The 15896-nt window shown below is 53.2% G+C and overlaps 2 protein-coding genes across 34 annotated transcripts in view; one reads left to right on the forward strand and one right to left on the reverse strand.

The window, feature by feature from the left end:
• Window positions 1–8424, reverse strand: part of LRRC8A (leucine rich repeat containing 8 VRAC subunit A) — a 35853-nt gene extending 27429 nt beyond the window's left edge. The window contains exons 1-2 of one of the 4 annotated variants that reach the window (XM_001161463.6): window positions 8294–8424; window positions 4426–4532 (exon numbers count right to left, since the gene is read on the reverse strand). The gene's annotated coding sequence lies outside the window, so the exon portion shown is untranslated. Of the gene's footprint in view, window positions 1–4425; window positions 4533–5158; window positions 6544–7634; window positions 7911–8293 lie in introns of those variants that run through there. The other 3 variants (XM_001161421.6, XM_009457441.5, XM_016961808.4) reach the window with 3 other exon arrangements.
• KYAT1 (kynurenine aminotransferase 1) overlaps window positions 7986–15896 on the forward strand; it is a 59143-nt gene continuing 51232 nt past the window's right edge. For 5 of the 30 annotated variants that reach the window (XM_054657831.2, XM_024345524.3, XM_063787256.1 and 2 more), the window contains exon 1: window positions 8464–8641. In XM_054657831.2, coding sequence (XP_054513806.1) covers window positions 8481–8641 — 161 coding nt within the window. In that variant the 5' untranslated portion in view covers window positions 8464–8480. Of the gene's footprint in view, window positions 8138–8438; window positions 8648–15896 lie in introns of those variants that run through there. The other 25 variants (XM_016960404.4, XM_063787258.1, XM_024345526.3 and 22 more) reach the window with 18 other exon arrangements.

A 15896-nucleotide genomic window follows, 5' to 3' on the forward strand; every position in this document is an offset into this window, starting at 1 on the left:
GGGAGATGCGAGGTGTCCCTTCAGGGCCAGGATTCCCGCCCACCGCCCCCGCTGCTGGTCAGTGCGTTTGTCATGCTGCCCGTCAGAGGGCGCAGGTTTGGCAGTGGCACTCTGACGGCGTCCAGGTGGCACGTGAAAGCTATGGAATTTTACAGCCACTTTTACTCCACTGGAACACTGCTCTAGGCGTGAGGCTTAGATTGCAGCAAGCAATTTAATTTTGAGGTTTTAAGCCCTCAAGAGACATTTAGATGTAGACAAACTTGCTGCAAGATGCAAGACGCAACAGAAACGCATCTGGAAGATAGCAGGGAACATTTGTGGCTGGGAGTAAAAGCCCTTCTAGAAACCTCAGCCCCACACGTCCTTGAGGAGGGAAGGTTAAGCCCCTCGCCTTCCCAGCATACACACACACACACAATGAAGCCACTAAAAAACAACTGTCTGGCCAGGTGTGGTGGCTCACACCTGTAATCCCAGCACTTTGGGAGGCCGAGGTGGGTGGATCACCTGAGGTCAGGAGTTCGAGACCAGCCTGACCAACAAGGTGAAACCCCGTCTCTACTAAAAATACAAAAATTAGCCAGGCGTGGTGGTGCACATCTGTAATCCCAGCTACTTAGGAGGCTGAGACAGGAGAATCGCTTGAACCCAGGAGGCAGAGGCTGCAATGAGCCAAGATGGCACCATTGCACTCCAGTCTGGGCAACAGAGCAGGATTCCATCTCAAAAAAGTAAAATTAAATTTAAAAAATTGGCCAGGCGCAGTGGCTCACGGCTGTAGTCCCGGAACTTTGGAGAACAAGGTGGGTGGATCACAAGGTCAGGAGATCGAGACCAGCCATGGCCAATATGGTGACACCCCGTCTCTACTAAAAATACAAAAATTAGCTGGGCATGGTGGCGGGCACCTGTAGTCCCAGCTACTCGGGAGGCTGAGGCAGGAGAATAGCTTGAACCTGGGAGGTGGAGGTTGCAGTGAGCAAGATTGTGCCACTGCACTCCAGCCTGGGCGAGAGAGCAACACTCCGTCTCAAATTAATTAATTAATTAATTAAACAACAACAAAAAAACCTGTCCAGTCCCAGTCCTGTGGGGAGCTCAGCCCTGCTTCCACACCAAGGGCATGAGTTCTGCGGTAGACAACTGGGACTAAGGCTGAAAGAATGGCGTCCGGTCAGTGTTTCTCAGCATTGTTTGTAGCCCACCAGCCTCACAACTGCTGGGGAAGCATCTTTAAAGTTCAGATTCCTGGGGCCAACCTTCCAGGGCAGACTCTGCAGGTCTGTGGTGGTGGGCCCAGAAGAACAGCATTTTAGACAAGCTTCCAGGTGACTTTGAAGGCCCCCAAAAGCCTGGGAACCTGAGAAAAGAGGGTAATGGAGGGTGAAGTAGAAAGAGCCCCAGCTGCCAAGCCATACCAACCTGGGTTCAAGTCCTGGCTTTGCCACATGTACACTGTATAACTTTGGGCCAGAGACCTCATCCCTCTGGGGCTTGGTCTGTAAAATGGTAAAGCAACCTCACACGCAAGGCTGTGGCGAAGGTAAGATGGGCAAATGCGTGCAGCATCCCAGCCTGTGGCTCAGCACTGAGACATGGTGCTGAGAATGACCACGGACTGTGAAGGTGCTACTGCAGGAAGGAGAAGCCAGAGACGCTGAGCACCATCTGTGGAGGGGCCAGCTCTGCAGCTCTCTCCCAAGCAGTGTATGGGAGAGAAAAGAGACTCCTGGGGAAGAATGGAGGAAGTGACGTGGGGAAGGGAAAGCGACAGGACAGTGAGCCTGAAAAACACAGGTGAGATGTCAGGAGCTCTGGCACAGACCTCACTCCCAGCGCGATCCTGCCAGACGCTCTCGCAGCCCCGCAAAACGAGGCTGCCACGCCTGTATGCTCTCCTTGCCCAAACCCTTCCTGAGGTCAGCTATACCCCAAAAGAGAGCATCTTTGGACCCAGGTGGCAGGGTGGGCCCTCCTCCTGCTCCTCACCTGCCCACTCTCAGAACTAAAACTTGAAAGGAGCATGCCAAAAGGACCACAACCAACACTTCCTCCAGATACAGCAAGGGTAAACTGAGTCAGGGTCTGCCTGTCCCTTCCTATCCCCAGGAAGGGCTGGGCTCAGGAGAACAATGGCTCAGACTCAATTTGTCTCAGCTTGATTCATGTGTGTCCCCTGAACCCAGGTGGTGGGTGGAGGCCAAAACCCCTCAGGCCGGCCCATGCGGTTCATTCCACACCATCCTTGGCAAAAAGGAGGAATTATGATCTGACAAGCAGGACCTGCTGCTTCCTGCTCAGCGCTGCCCAGCATGAAAGACTACAGCTCAGGCCTCCCCTCTCTCCAGGGTACAGAGTTCCTCAAAACCAACAGGAAACTCCTACAGGGCAGAGCCAGGAGTTGGCTGACCTTATCCCATAAACAGGAGAGTTGACACAATCACACACCAGGCACTTCCGACCTCCCTCTGCTGCTGTAAATGCCCAAACAGCTCAAAACTCCCAGCATGTGAGGGGGAGGGGCCAGGGGGGCTCAAGGGTGTGCATTCTGCCAGGACCACACACAGCTCTATCTACCTCTTGCATGGGAAAGAGGTCCAGGGGAGCCGGGTGCAGTGGCTCATGCCTATAATCCCAGCACTTTGGGAGGCCAAGGCGGCGGATCACAAGGTCAGGAGATCAAGACCATCCTGGCTAACATGGTGAAACCCCGTCTCTACTAAAAATACAAAAAAAATTAGCCAGGCGTGGTGGCGGGCGCCTGTAGTCCCAGCTACTCGGGAGGCTGAGGCAGGAGAATGGAGTGAACCCAGGAGGCGGAGCTTGCAGTGAGCTGAGATTGTGCCACTGCACTCCAGCCTGGGTGACAAAGACTCCATCTCAAAAAAAAAAGAGGTCCGGGGGATATCATTATATGAAACAAAAGCAAACTGTGAATCAGCAACTCAAACATGACCAGATTTTTATAAAAATAAGCAAATGGTAACAATAGATGTGGAAGAATATACCCCTTCCCATTCACACCTCTGAAGATGAGAATCAGCAGAGACTCATTTCCTAGATGACATTAAAGATCCAAACAGGTCTGGCATGGTGGCTCACACCCACAATCCCAGCACTTTAGGAGGCCAAGGCAGGAGCATCTCTTGAACCCAGGAGTTCGAGACCAGCCTGGGCAATGTAGAGAGGCTCTATCTCCATAATAAATAAATAAATAAAATTAGCTGGGCACAGTAGTGCACACCTGCAGTCCCAGCTAGTTGGGAGGCTGAGGCAGGAGGATCGCTGGAGCCTTGGAGATCGAGGCTGCAGTGAGTCATGATGGTGCCACTGCACTCCAGCCTGGGCAACAGAGTGAGACCCTGTCCCCAAAAAATAGCCAAACAGTATAAAAACATATAATGAATATACAACTATGTTGGTAATTACAAAAAAAAAATTACTATTTCTTTTAAAATCCAGGCTGGGAGACTCAGGCCTTCCTTCACACAAAAAACTGAGGTGAGAGATAAAGGCAGGAAGGCCTCAGGGCAGACAACAGAAGACCCTGGCCCAGGATTCCAGGGTCTGGATTCAAGCCGCATGTCCTTGCCTTCTTTACAGATGAGTCTGGGCAAGCTGCTTCCTCACTCTGATTCTCAGTTTCCACATCTGTAAACTGGAGATAATGGCCACTGCCTAAGCATCCTCAAATGGTCAAATGAGATCACCGACCTGAGTATGTTTGGCAAATTACACAGCCGTCTATACACACACCAGCTATGACTCGGGACCACCTTCTAGGACATGCACTCTGCCAACTGCCTGCTCTATGTCAACATATTTAATCCTCCAAATGTTCTAAAGGGACTCTCCTGCCTCTGGGAACTGTTTTCCAAAGCACAGGCCAAGGAATCCCAGTCCCCAAAGATGTCTACATGATCAAATAAGTGTGGGGAAACACGAGTTGCTAGCTCCCTTATCGTGATCAGCTCAATCCTGATGACGGCTCTGATTCAAGGCTCTGATAAGTCCTGCAGCAAGGATAACAAGAAGTCTTTGTTTCCTGGAATTATCAAACCACTGTGACTGAAGAAACTGGTGTCTCATGGAACACACTTGGGAAACGTGGTCCACGCTTTTTGGGAAATGTGGTCATGAGGCTGCATTAGCAAGACCCAGACTGATAAGATCTGGGGTGAAGGAGAAAAAACAGAGGTTTGCAATGAAACAACTCAGCATTCAATGAGTGCGGCAAGCACACATTACTCAGCGGGAGAAGGAGGAAGAGAGTAATTCTGCTGTCTGCCACTCTACCCTGGACCTACAGCAAGAAAAGTAAAGGACTGTGGGGACGGAGATGCTACCCTTTGCTCCCCAGGCTGGAAAGGGCACTTGACTGGAGCTGGAGCTGGCCGGGAAGGAGAGGGGCCCAGTCCTTACCCCAAGGATGGCTCTGCTATCTGCGCGTCGGCTGTCGGTGCTGAGGCTGGCCCGCGTCTGCCTGGGCAGGATCCTGGCATTCCTTTTGCTCCATGGACGCTGCCTCCCTACAAGGAAGCGAGAGCTGCCGTCAGCAGGCACATGTGTGACTGTCGCAGTTACCTGCCACACCGCCAGCACTTCCTGAGAGCCTGCTTGGTAGCAGGCCCTTGGCTGGGCTCTGGGGTGACAAAAGAGGTTTTTTTTGTATAGTGGTGCAATCTCGGTTCACTGCAACCTCCGCCTCCCGCATTCAAGTGATTCTCCTGCCTCAGCCTCTCGAGTAGATGGGATTTCAGGTGCGCACTACCAAGCCTGGCTAATTTTTTGTATTTTTAGTAGAGACAGCGTTTCCTCATGTTAGCCAGGCTGCTCTCAAACTCCTGACCTCCAGGGATCTGCCCGCCTCGGCCTCCCAAAGTATTGGGATTACAGGCATGAGCCACTGCGCCTGGCAGACAAAAGAGGTTCTGACAGAGCACCTCCCTCCAGAACCTGGTCTACTGAGGAGGTGCCAAGTCAGTAGCGACGGTCTGAGAGCTCAGAGCTCTGCTGCGGGGGAGCCAGGAGAAGCACTAGACCCAGACTAGTGGGGTCAGGGAAGGCTTTCTGGAGGAGGAGTTGTCTGAGTTGACTCCTAAGAGTAGGAGCTGGAAAAAGAGCATTCCAGGCAGGAGGAACAGCACATGTTTACCTGGAGGAGAGAGTACATGGCATCTGGAGAAGGCTTGCGGGCTCGGCATGGCGAGATCCAGAGCCAGAGAGGGGAAGTGGCAAGAGATGAGCCACAGTGGGGTGGCTGGGTCAGGCAGAGACCAGCCACTGCCCAGACTCCAACTTAAACACCAAATCCACCCATCATCTCCGACAGTCAACCAGCCTCCGGTGAGCATCTACTCCATATGCGCCAGACACTGTGCAGAACTGTGCATGGGAGTGGCAGGGTAGGGAAAGCTGTGATCACTACGACACGGGTTTCAGGGAGCCAGGAGCTGGGAGAGTGGCCCAGCCACCAGAGAGAGCCAAAGGATCAGCAGGAGTTACCCAGGAAGGAGGAGGGCGGGGGTAGACAAAGACACCTGGACTGATCTAGGAGGGATGGCTGTTTTTCCATCATTTCTACCACTGGGTATTTACTATACTGACTAAGTTCCAGGCCCTGTGCTGGGAGGGCAGACATGGAAGATGGTCTCCACCATCATGGGAGGTAGGTCAATAACCCTGCAATTCCATACGGGGTGGTGGTGACTAGGCAGTAAAGTACCTACAGCTATATAGGCACAGAGGCCATCCAAGCCAACCTCTACCTCACTCTACCCTCCTTGTCAAGGATGGGGCACCCACTGAGGCTGGGTGGTCCAATCACCTGCCCATGGCAGAGCCAGGTCCAGAACTTGGGCCCCTGGACTCCCTGTCACTAATTATTCTAGTCCCTCCTCTTCCAGAAAGCATACCCTGACCACCCCCTACATAACCACCCAGAGCTAATTCCTTCTTCCTCTGGGCTGCCTCTGTAATATTTCTATTAATATGGTGGCCACAGTATATCAGAACTTATGTGTCTTCTGGTTTGCCTGTCCTCCCAGACTGCAGCTCTCAGGAGGCCAGGGATGTTTTCCCAGCCATCCCAGGCCCAAGACAGGCACCTTCTAAAGAATGGCTGAATGAATGAATGAATGAATGAGTCAAGGCATGGAGAGACACTGTGCTGGGCTCTAAGAGCCCCACATCCATCCCACCTGAATCTCCAAGAGGTCTTGGCCCATCAGTGTGTGCCTCAGTTTCTCCATGTGAAAACCTGGAATCAGCTCTACTCTAAGATGAGGCAGTCAGGAACCAGGCTGATTTCCCTCCAACTCCTACAGGCAAGGTCCAGGCCAAGCCAGGCAGCAACCCAGGGTCCGGCCACTTCCCTGAGTTCTGACCCACGGCAGTGATCCCCAGGATTCCCTACAGTCCAGAAAGGTCACTCAAGAGTTTGCAAAGGAAATGGCTTCCTGGTGGGTGTGCCTAAGGGATGGAGAACCACCACATCTAGTCAAGTTCTGGGTGGAAGTCATGAACATTTCCTGCACTCCCTGCTCTGTTTTTTTTTTTTCTTTTTTGAGATGGAGTTTTGCTCTTCTTGCCCAAGCTGGAGTGCAATGGCGCGATCTTGGCTCACTGCAACCTCTGCCTCCTGGGTTCAAGCAATTCTCCTGCCTCAGCCTCCCGAATAGCTGGGATTACGGGTGGGCAGCCCCATGCCTGGCTAATTTTTTGTATTTTTAGTAGAGACAGGGTCTCACTATGTTGGCCAGGCTGGTCTCGAACTCCTGACCTCGTGATCTGCCCACTTCAGCCTCCCAAAGTGCTGGGATTACAGGCGTGAGCCACCACGCCCGGCCCTGCACCCCCTGCTCTGTACCCTATGGTCCCTAGAAGGCAGAGGGCATCAGACCCCATGCCAAAGCCCTGAGACCAGGAAAACAAGGAAGCAGAGACCAGCCACCCAGTCACTCATCCCTGGCATGTCCACAACAGCCTCCTCCAGCACAGGTCATCTGTCCTTGCCTCACTTCATGAGCCAGAGGAAGACCTGACCTTCATGGAAGCAACACCAGTGAGACTGAGCAATCAGCACTGCCCAGTTTCTCTGAACAAACTCCCACTCCCACATCCCCTCCACAGGAAGTATCAGCAACAGCCGATCTCCTCCCCCTTCTTACAGCCTGTCTGTCTGCCAGGTTGTCTGCTCCAAAGGGCAGAATACAGTTTGGCAGGGGTTAAGAGTATTACTAACAGAAGAGGTGGAAGAGGCCCTTGGGAACTTCGGGCTCCCCCAGTTCCCTTCCTCTTACCAGGTGCTCTCCCTCCACACCTCATTCTCAAAAGGCTTCCTGAGGTAGGGCAGGGGAAGAGGAGTCAGTGGAAGTGTGGCTCACCCAGGAACCACCCACCCTTCCAGCCAAGTCTCCATCAGGAGGCGGCTACCAGACAACCCCCGACCCATCCCTCCTTCCCAAAAAAGGCAACAATCGCAACAGCTGAGAACCGGCAGACCTCGGTTCACTCCGGTCCAGATCAAGGGGAAGAAGCAGTCAGCGAAAGCAGCAGAATCATCATGAACTCCATGACCCCAGCTATGCCCCTTCAGCCTGGGAGCTCAGTTTGCTGGGTATCCAGCTCACCTAGGGCTGCACCAGGCCTGGACCTCACTGGATCTCGCCTCGCCCTCGGGCCCACCTGAATGCACAGGACTGGGACAGGGTCTGGGTTCTTAGATTCCGGACCGGTCTTCCCAAATATCCCATCCCAGACAGGCCCCAAGAGCCTAGCCGGGGATCCTGCCCCCAAGTCAGGGCACTGCCCCCATCGGAACGATAGGAAGGAGGGGTGCAAGGGAAGAGAAGGGGACCAGGAACTCAGGAGAAGACAGCTAAGGGAATCTTTGAAAAAGAAATGGCAAGGAGAGAGCCCAGAGGTGGAACCTCTAGGAACGGGAGAGTGTGTGTGGAGGGGTGAGGATCTGGGGGGACCCAGGGGATGACAAGGGGACATGGGGGAGCCGAGGCGGAAACTCCTGGTTTCTGAAGCACAAGGAGGCACAGGGGTGCCTGGGAGGGGGCTCGCGCGCCGCGGAGCCGGCGAGAGGGTGGTGCCCCGGAGACTCCGGGCACTGGGGAGCCCAGAGGTAGGCCGAACACCGCGGGAGGTCCCCAGGGGGCCGGCCCGGAGACAGAGCCCCAGATGCCCCGGGCGCCCCAGGCCGGGCAGCTGGCCGAGGGCGTGTGTAAGTGGGTTTCGAGAGGTGACAGCTCGCGCCCCTTTCCCCACCCCGTCCACTCACCTGGGCTCGCCGCGCCCGGCCGCCCGGCAGGCAGCCCCAGGCCCCGGCCGCTCCGTCCCGCCGCCGGCCGCAGCGCTGCTCCGGCGCCTCCTTTTGTTTGTCCCTCACTGCACCACTCAGCCTCCTCCGCCCCGGAAGTGACGTCACCGTCGGGCGCGAACGCGGCGGCCAGGGCGTCGCCATCTTTATGAGGAGAACTCTAGCGGCGCTTTCTCCCGCTCTCGCCTCCGCGCTAGCGCCCTGCTGCTTCGGGGCGGAAGTAGCGGAGCCGGGCTCGGCCCCCTTAAAGGGACAGGGACTGCTGCAACCTACGGGGTGTACTTGGGAACGAGGGGTGAAGCGGCCCAGGTGAGGGTGAGTAGCTGTGTCGGAGCGCCACTGCCCCAAGGTCAGGTGCCGAGGCTGGGAGGGTCGGCTAACGGTTCCGAGCTTGGTTGTGCTAGAGTGCTTAATGAGTTTGATGCTACTAAGTATAACGGAGTGGCTGCACAGAATGATTGAGCCGCCCGCGGGAATCAACTGCGCGTGCTGCTCGCTGATTCTCGCTCGGACACTGGGGCTGGTCCTGTCTGCACCCAAATCCCCCTCCCACGACCGCGCCGGTGGAGATGATACCCGAGACAACGGAATTCTGGACAGATCTGGGGTTGGAACTGGGTCCCCAGACTCCAACTCTGCAGCTCCATAAATCCCCCTGGGTCCTCGCAAATTCCCTGGCTGATAACAGTAACGGCAACCAAATTAAAAAATAATCCATACAGTGGAATACTGTGCAGCCATTAAGACGAACAATGTTTAATATGCACTAATGTAGGGTGACTTCTAAGATACCTTAGGTTAAAAAAGGAAACAACAGTAAAAACAGCGTTGGGCCGGTTGCGGTGGCTCACGCCTGTAATCCCAGCACTTTGGGAGGCCGAGGCGGGCGGATCACGAGGTCAGGAGATCGAGACCATCCTGGCTAACTTGGTGAAACCCCATCTCTACTAAAAATACAAAAAAATTAGCCGGGCATGGTGGTGGGCGCCTGTAGTCCCAGCTACTCTGGAGGCTGAGGCAGGAGAATGGCATGAACTCGGGAGGTGGAGCTTGCAGTGAGCCGAGATCGCGCCGCTGCACTCCAGCCTGGGCGACAGAGCGAGATTCTGTCTCAAAAAAAGAAAAAACAGCGTTGATGGGTGCTATCCATCTTTGCGTAGAAGGACGCCTGAGGGTGGGGGTATCTGCGGGTGTGCGCGCCAGCTGTCTGATAAGATGCACAAGAAGTTGTTAATTGCGGTTGTCTCCGACAGAACTGGGGTCCTGGGTACCTGGGCCAGGGCGAGAAATTTACTACCATGTGCACAGATAGATAATTAAAAATAAGATGATGAAGATAGTCATGGCTCCCATCCATCACGTGTTAAGCCAATGCCTAGTTTCACTTCTGTTGGGAGGTCTTATTTTTCCCTTCTAATAGAAGAGAAAAGAACCTTAGAGAGGTCAGGAAACTTAGCAATATCATAGCCAGGGCCGGGCGCGGTGGTTCACGCCTGTAATCCCAGCACTTTGGGAGGCTGAGGCGGGCGGATCACGAGGTCAGCAGATCGAGACCATCCTGGCTAACACGGTGAAACCCCGTCTCTACTAAAAATACAAAAAAAATAGCCGGGCGTGGTGGCGAGCGACTGTGGTCCCAGCTATTCGGGAGGCCGAGGCAGGAGAATGGCGTGAACCTGGGAGGCAGAGCTTGCAGTGAGCTGAGATTGGGCCACTGCACTTCAGCCTGGGCAACAGAGCAAGACTCCGTCTAAAAAAAAAAAAAAATCATAGCCAGGAAGTGGAGAAGCTGGAATTTGAACCCTGGGCGATTTACACTAAGGCCCATGATCTAGCTTATCCCTCGCCACTGAGAAGCTTTTTCTGTTGTCAGTCACGCAACACCCGTCTTGGGGCCTGGCACACAACAGGCATCCAGTAACTATTTATTGACATGATGTGTGGTGTGAAAAGCAAACGTTGAAGGTCAGAGCCCAGGCTTAAAGTCCAGGGCTTGGGCACCTCTTTCCAACCTGTGGACTGTGGGCCTGCCAGGTACTCCGTGGGCCTCCATGTCCCCGCCTGTAAAATGAACAACCAGAACCACAGTTGTAGACAGTGAATGTTCCCACGTATTATACTTTGTATTTTACACGCAGATAAGTCTCATTTTACAGATAAGTGAGTGAGGCACAGAGAGATTAAGAAAGTTGCCAGAAGGGGGCTCCTACAGGTCTCCCTTCCTCCCTAGGAAGGCTGTTGGGCTCCCAGGCCTCTCCCTTAGCTTCCCAGGATCATCTGCGCTAATGCTTGGGGGACCTACTCTGTGCTGGGTGAGCTGCCAGAGGCTGAGGATCTGGTGGAGAACAGGTCAAGCACATAGTTCCTGTCCTTGGAGTTGAGCGCCCCCGTGCTGAGTACTTTGAGGGCGGAAGCCCAGGTCTTGGGACCACCTGGGAGGGGACACATGGCTTAGCCTGGGTGGAGTCAGAAGGGGCTTCTCCAAGGAAGGGACTTTCAATGTGACTGGAAACTAGGATGTCCAGAAGGAGAAATGATGAGGCTGGAGACTCAAAGACAGATGGGCTCCTACCCTGGACTTGGCCTTGGTGTCCACTAAGAAACTGAGGGTGACCAACAGGATTGGAGAATATACAAGTTAGACCCATTCAGTCTGGCTTCAGCAGGAATCTTTCCTCCCGGAGAATGCCTCCATTAGGTGCCAACCACCAGAACGCCACACTAACCTCTCCAAGCTCCAAAGAGTAGGGCGCCTGATTTTATAATCCAGCTGGGGGCGATAAAGGAATGCAGGAGCGTTCGCAGCCACAAGGCAGTCACTGTAACTCCTGCCAGAACAGACCTGGGGCCACATCCCACTCCTGGATGGCACTGCCAGTTCCCTGCATAATTCCTTTTTTTTTTTTTTTCTGAGACGGAGTCTCACTCTGTCGCCCAGGCTGGAGTGCAGTGGTGCAATCTCGGCTCACTGCAAGCTCCACCTCCCGGGTTCACTCCATTCTCCTGCCTCAGCCTCCCAAGTAGCTGGGACTACAGGCACCTGCCACCACGCCTGGCTGATTTTTTGTATTTTTAGTAGAGACAGGGTTTCACTGTGTTAGCCAGGATGGTCTCGATCTCCTGACCTTGTGATCCGCCCACCTCGGCCTCCCAAAGTGCTGGGATTACAGGCGTGAGCCACCGCGCCCGGCCTCCCGGCATAATTTCTAAAATGCTCATCCTATGCCCTCATTCCCCAGCTTGCAGCTGGGGGCCTCCTGATGCTTTTCTGGGACTTGGAGTAAGTCATTTCCCCTCTCTAAGCCTCAGTTTCCCCACCTGTAAAGCTGATGCCACCTCCTCCAAGGCTCCTGCGAGGCTATCTGCCTATCTGTTGTGTGTTCCTTTAATGTATGGGAGTGAGATTGTGGTTTTTGAATCTGGGTCCTGTGCCAGGAGGAATAAGTGGTGAGATACCTACTGTTTGTCTCACTCAGGTCTTCCACCAACCCCTCCAGCCTGTAAACCTGCAGTCTGGACTCCAGAAGTCATTTCTCTCTCCTCTGCCAATTCCTAAGCCCAGGGGGACTGTGTCTGAGTGACGCAATTGTTAGATCTCCTCAGACAGGCTGTTCTCTCCAGGAAAACATTGGCTCAACAAATTGTCACCAAACATTTGTCTTCAGGGAATTCTGGTTTTTTTCTATCAAAAAAAATTTGGATTCATTATATAATAAGAGATTTTTCATTTTGCTTGGTTACTAATTTTATGGAAAGCCTGGTAGGTTTAAATGTTAATAGCTTGTTGACTGGGTGTGGTGGTTCATGCCTATAATCCCAGCAATTTGGAAGGCCGAGGTGGGACTATCGCTTGAGCTCAGGAGTTCAAGACCAACCTGGGCAACGTGGTAAAACCCCATCTCTATCAAAAATACAAAAATTAGCTGGATGTGGTGGCATGTGCCTGTGGTCCCAGCTACTCTGGAGGCTGAGGTACAAGAATCGCTTGAAACTGGGAGGCGGAGGTTGCAGTGAGCCAAGATTGTGCCACTGCACTCCAGCCTGGGCAATAGAGCAAGACTGTCTCAAAAAAAAAAAAAAAAAGTTAATAGCTTGTTGTCATTGACAAGTGGCTGTGAGCCAGGACCCACAGTATATTCTCTGTGGATTCTTGTCACCTTCATTGTACAGATGAGGAAGCTGAGCCCCCAAGAGGCTGTGGCCTGGCATGATCAAGGTCCCATAGCTAGTTTATGGTGGAGCTGGGACTATTTGATCCAAGTCCAAGGTTTGGTCTTCTGTGGTTATTCATGCACTAGACTGGTCTTTCTGGGCATGGTATCCCCAGTTCTGTACCCCTTCTCTAGAGGTGCCACGATGTGTGTTGTCTCAGTAACTGGGAGTCTCCTGGCATTTTAAGCCCAGGGATGCTAAACATCCTTCAAGGCTCCAGATAGCTCTCCCCAGTGAAGAACTGACTCATCTCAAATTCTAAGTGTGCCCCTATTGAGAAGCTCCGAAACCGAATGTCGTAATTGACTTGAGTGATGTGACGTGGGGCCAGCCTGGGAAGGCATGGTCACCTCGCCTGCCCTTGTAAGCAGCCATGCAAGGTGAAGTTGGACAAGACATGGCTCCTGTCCCCAAGGGCCTGGTGGTCTCCTGTCAGCCCTAGCACCCGCCTGAGAGGAGATTTCGCGGGACAGGATTTGGACTTTGGAAATAGGCAAACCAGGGTTTGAATCACAGCTGGAGCTCTCTAGGCTGAGTGAGTTTTCCTTGTTCTCCTTTTGAGCAAAATAGAGTAAATAATACCATCCTAATCAGCTGTGATGAGGATTACAGAATTTAGCACGGGGTTGGGGGAGAGGGTCAGGCACGGGTAGGTGCTTTCTGAGTTCAGCAAAGGGCCTGGGTGGACACAGAGGCTTCAGAGAGGAGGTACAGGTGGGGCTAGGCCCTGCCAGGGATTTTGGATTGGAGGGTATGCCAGGCAGGGGAAACAGCTTGAGTGAAGATGGGCAACATTTATTCAAAAGCAAAGGGTGGCTGGGCACGGTGGTTCACACCTGTAATTCCAGCAATTTGGGAGGTCAAGGCAGGCAGATCACCAGAGGCCAGAAGTTCAAGACCAGCCTGGCCAACATGGTGAAACCCCATCTCTACAAAAATACAAAAATTAGCCGAGCATGATGGTGGGTGCCTGTAATCCCAGCTACTCGGGAGGCTGAGGCAGGAGAATCACTTGAACCCGGGAGGTGGAGGTTGCAGTGAGCCGAGATCGTGCCATTACACTCCAGCCTGGGTGAAAGAGTGAGACTCCATCTCAAAAAAATAAAAATAAAAATAAATCAGCTGGGCGTGGTGGCGTGCACCTGTAATCCCGGCTACTCGGGAGGCTGAGGCAGGAGAATCACTTGAACCCGGCAGGTGGGGGTTGCAGTGAGCCAAGATTGTACCACTGCACTCCAGCCTGGGTGACAGAGTGAAGAGAGAGGCTCTATCTCAAGAAAAAAAAAAGGCCGGGTGCCGTGGCTCATGCCTGTAATCTCAGCACTTTGGGAGGCCGAGGCAGGCGGATCACGAGGTCAGGAGATGGAGACCATCCTGGCTAACATGGTGAAACCCTGTCTCTACTAAAAATACAAAAAAAAAATTAGCAGGGCATGGTGGCGGGCGCCTGTAGTCCCAGCTACTCGGGAGGCTGAGGCAGGAGAGTGGCGTGAACCCGGGAGGTGGAGCTTCCAGTTAGCCGAGATCACGCCACTGCACTCCAGCCTGGGCGACAGAGCCAGACTCTGTCTCAAAAACAGAAAAAAAAAAAAAAAAGAACAAAGGATGACTGGGTGTGGTGTCTCATGCCTATAATCCAAGCTGTAATCCCAGGACTTCAGGAGGCCAAGACCGGAGGATCACTTGAGCCCAGGAGTTCAAGACCAGCCTGGGTAACATAGGGAGACCCTGTCTCTATTTTTTTTTTTTTTTTTAAAGCAAAGGATTTGAGCTGGGGATTGGGGCATGCACCTATAGTCCCAGATACTCAGGTGGCTGAGGCAGGAGGATCGCTTGAGCTCAGGAGTTCAAGGCTCCTAGGTGACAAAGTGAGACCCTATCTCTAAAATAAAAAAAGAGTAAAGGGAGGGAAGGTGGAGGCTGCCAAGCCTGGATTCCAGCCAGCTCCAAAGGCCAGGCTGAGGAGGCTTTGGACTTTGTCCAGCGTCACCACAGGCTTCTGGGCAGAGCTGGTCCAATGGGGGTTGGGGGACAGTGGCATAGCTGACATCAGCCCCTGGGTTATTGACATCAGCCCCTGGAATGCATCAGTGATGCATTCCACGGGCCCAGGGGTCATCCACTGCCTTCGGGTCAAGCAAATGGCCAGTAGCTGCCCAGGCTGATAGAGATGTGTGTTGGAGGGCGGCACAGGCCACTAGCCCTTGGCCCCTGGCCTGGCAGCAGGGAGGCCTCAGATCTTAGATGCCTGAGAGCTACCCCAGAAGGGTCCTCAGCACAGCTATGGTCCCCATGCCTAGTGGTGCTGGGCCTCCTCGGTGCTGCCAGATCATCTGAGCTGCCTCCATTGCAGCAGTTCTCCCACACATTTTTTTTTTTTTTTTTTTGAAGCGGAGTCTTGCTCTGTCACCTGGACAGCTGTCAGGCTGGAGTGCAGTGGCTCAATTTTGGCTCACTGCAACCTCTGCCTCTTGGGTTCAAGCGATTCTCCTGCCTCAGCCTCCCGAGTAGCTGGGACTACAGGTGCCCACCACCACACCCGGCTAATTTTTGTATTTTTGTAGAGACGCGGTTTCACCATGTTGGCCAGGCTGGTCTTGAACTCCTGACCTCAAGTGATCTGTCTGCCTCGGCCTCCCAAAGTGCTGGGATTACAGGCGTGAGCCACCACGCCAGTGAGCCAAGGTCACACAGCTGCACTCCGGCCTGGGCGACACACACAGCAGGACTCCATCTCAAAAACAAAAACCAAAAAAAAACAAAAACAAAAACAAAAACAAATTGAACATAAATGGAATAATGGAAGAAATAGCTAGCTGTGGGGATGGCAACTCTGCAGCTGTTCACAGTTTGGGAAACTTGAGATCTGCATCCAGAGAAACTTCTTGAAGGCAAACTTATCAACATAAATGAGGAAAGTGGTTCTAAAGAAAAAGATAATGACCCAGAGGAAATAATACCAGCAAAACTTCACATTAAAGGAACTCCCTGGGCTGAGCGCAGTGGCTCACGCCTGTAATCCCAGCACTTTGGGAGGCCGAGGTGGGCAGATCACTTGAGGTCAGGAGTTCGAGACCAGCCTGGCCAACATGGTGAAACCCCATCCCTACTAAAAATACAAAAATAAGTCGGGCATGGTGGTGCGTGCCTGTAATCCCAGCTACTCAGGAGGCTGAGGCAGGAGAATCGTTTGAACCTGGGAGGCAGAGATTGGAGTGAGCCGAGATCACGCCACTGCACTCCAGCCTGAGTGACAGAGCGAGACTCCGTCTCAAAAAAAAAAAAAAAAAAAAAGGCAGGATTATCTCACCACAAAATGTACAGAACAGGAACTCCCAGAGATATTTCACAA

Source organism: Pan troglodytes, chromosome 11, assembly GCF_028858775.2.
Source record: "Pan troglodytes isolate AG18354 chromosome 11, NHGRI_mPanTro3-v2.0_pri, whole genome shotgun sequence".
NCBI classification, from domain to species: domain Eukaryota; kingdom Metazoa; phylum Chordata; class Mammalia; order Primates; family Hominidae; genus Pan; species Pan troglodytes.